Source organism: Octopus bimaculoides, chromosome 23 (assembly GCF_001194135.2).
Source record: "Octopus bimaculoides isolate UCB-OBI-ISO-001 chromosome 23, ASM119413v2, whole genome shotgun sequence".
Lineage (NCBI taxonomy): Eukaryota > Metazoa > Mollusca > Cephalopoda > Octopoda > Octopodidae > Octopus > Octopus bimaculoides.
The window spans coordinates 33,758,093-33,759,883 of NC_069003.1; the positions used below are offsets into that span (position 1 = coordinate 33,758,093).

The following is a 1,791-nucleotide window of genomic DNA, read 5'->3' on the forward strand; positions in this document are numbered from 1 at the left end:
ATATATATATATATATATATATATATATATATATATATATATGCAATAATTATAATGATAGAGAAGAGAATACGGAGACTGGCACATCATGGAACATAGCTGAGAGCAACCACGGGACCTATCCGGGTAATATATCCCTCTAAACTCATATTAATATGTGTGTGTGTGTGTGTCTTTGCCTCCCACCAACGACTGACAACCGGTGTTGGTGTGTTTGCGTCCCGTAACCTAGCGGTTCGACACAAAACACCGATAGAATAAGTACCGGTCTTTAAAAAAATGCACTTAGGTTGATTCATTAGCCTGGGTGGTGTTTCTGTCTGACGTGACACATGTCAAAACACCAGCGGCTCAGAATCCCTTGCACCAATGATCCGAATGTGTTATAAATACATATTCGTTGTAAAGGAGAAGCTGGTCTTCTGTGACGAACACAACAGTGATTAGCATATTCACTTTCGAATTTGCTTAAACGCATAGAAATAAATATGCAAGCCATCGTACAAATTTAAAGTTGTTGCCTATGAAGTCGTTCTTGTACAAATGTGGCATTTTTGTCACAGTGGTATTATTAAACTTTGAATAAAGATTAAACAAAGCAGTAGCAAAGATAGACGGATTGGAAGAAGGATAAACAAACAATGAAAATTAGAGGGAAAGATTGATAAAAAATATATATAAACAGAGCAAAGAAATACTTAAATTAAGAAAAATTAAGATCGGAAGAAGAAAGAATAATAAAAAGAGAACAGGAAAGAAAGGAAGGAAGGGCGGGAGGGAGGAAGAAAGAAAGAAAGAAATGATTCTACTAACTAGTCCAGTTTCCATGGTAATTGACAAGTTGACTCCAGCGTCCAGTCGGGCAGAAATGGTCGACTTTACTGGCCAGAAAATTTGACTCTGAAAGGGAAGAAACCGTTCCGAGGGAGATGTTTCTGTGTTCATCCGTGATCGGAAGCAGTGTAGCAGTAGTAGTCGTAGCTGCGCCTGCGTCTATTCTGCTGGTGAGATCGGATACACTCTGAGAGCTCTCTCTGTTCGAATGACAAAAGAGATTTAATCGTTCATGACGGCCATATTTGCGAGTCGGTGGAGTCATCGAAGCTTGTTGCTGATGAGGTTGAGTGAAGCCACCGGAACTCGACTCGCTGTGTGTTCGATCGGGAGCACTGCGCAGGCGCACTTTCTTGACTTTGTTGACCAAAGCAATAAAGTCTGAGTTTCCATCGTTGCTTTGACTTGACTGAAGGTTCGTTTTAGTCGGGGATGTTGTGACACGAACTCCTTTCTCACTCTCGGACGATATCTTCCGTACTTGCGATGAGTTGTCAACGGTTAGTTCTGGTTTGGACGATTCTTCTCCTTCTTTCCGTATTTCCCGTTCTTGGATTCCTGAATAAAATAAGACAAATTTTATTGATTCAATTTGGGGTTATGTTATTGTCTGAAATTTACTCTTATGTGTAGAGCTTTGTTCATAGATGTGTATGTTTAGGTGTGTCTCCTTGAGGTCATGGGATTGCTTTTTAGTGGTTAACAAAAAGGATGTTGGTAGATCTAGGATGTGCCAAGTAGTTTTATTGGACTTAAATGGATTTTTGGTTTTATTGAACTTAATACTTTGCTTTGATAATGCAAAGAACGAAGGTTGAAAGTTTAGTCCAGTATAATGGAACATAGAATCAAAGATATACATACATACATACATACATACACACACACACACACACACAAATGAAAGAAAAAATAATGAAAGAGTACTATAGACGAGTTAGATCAATACTAAAAACA

The 1,791-nt window shown here is 38.6% G+C and overlaps 1 protein-coding gene across 1 annotated transcript in view; it reads right to left on the minus strand.

The window, feature by feature from the left end:
• The window catches only part of LOC106868161 (uncharacterized), a gene marked incomplete at its 5' end in the record, with an annotated part of 81,047 nt that overhangs the window by 2,750 nt on the left and 76,506 nt on the right, over nt 1–1,791 (minus strand). The window contains one exon of the mRNA XM_014913302.2: nt 814–1,392. Within this exon, the coding sequence (XP_014768788.2) occupies nt 814–1,392 (579 nt within the window). The remainder of the gene's footprint in view (nt 1–813; nt 1,393–1,791) is intronic.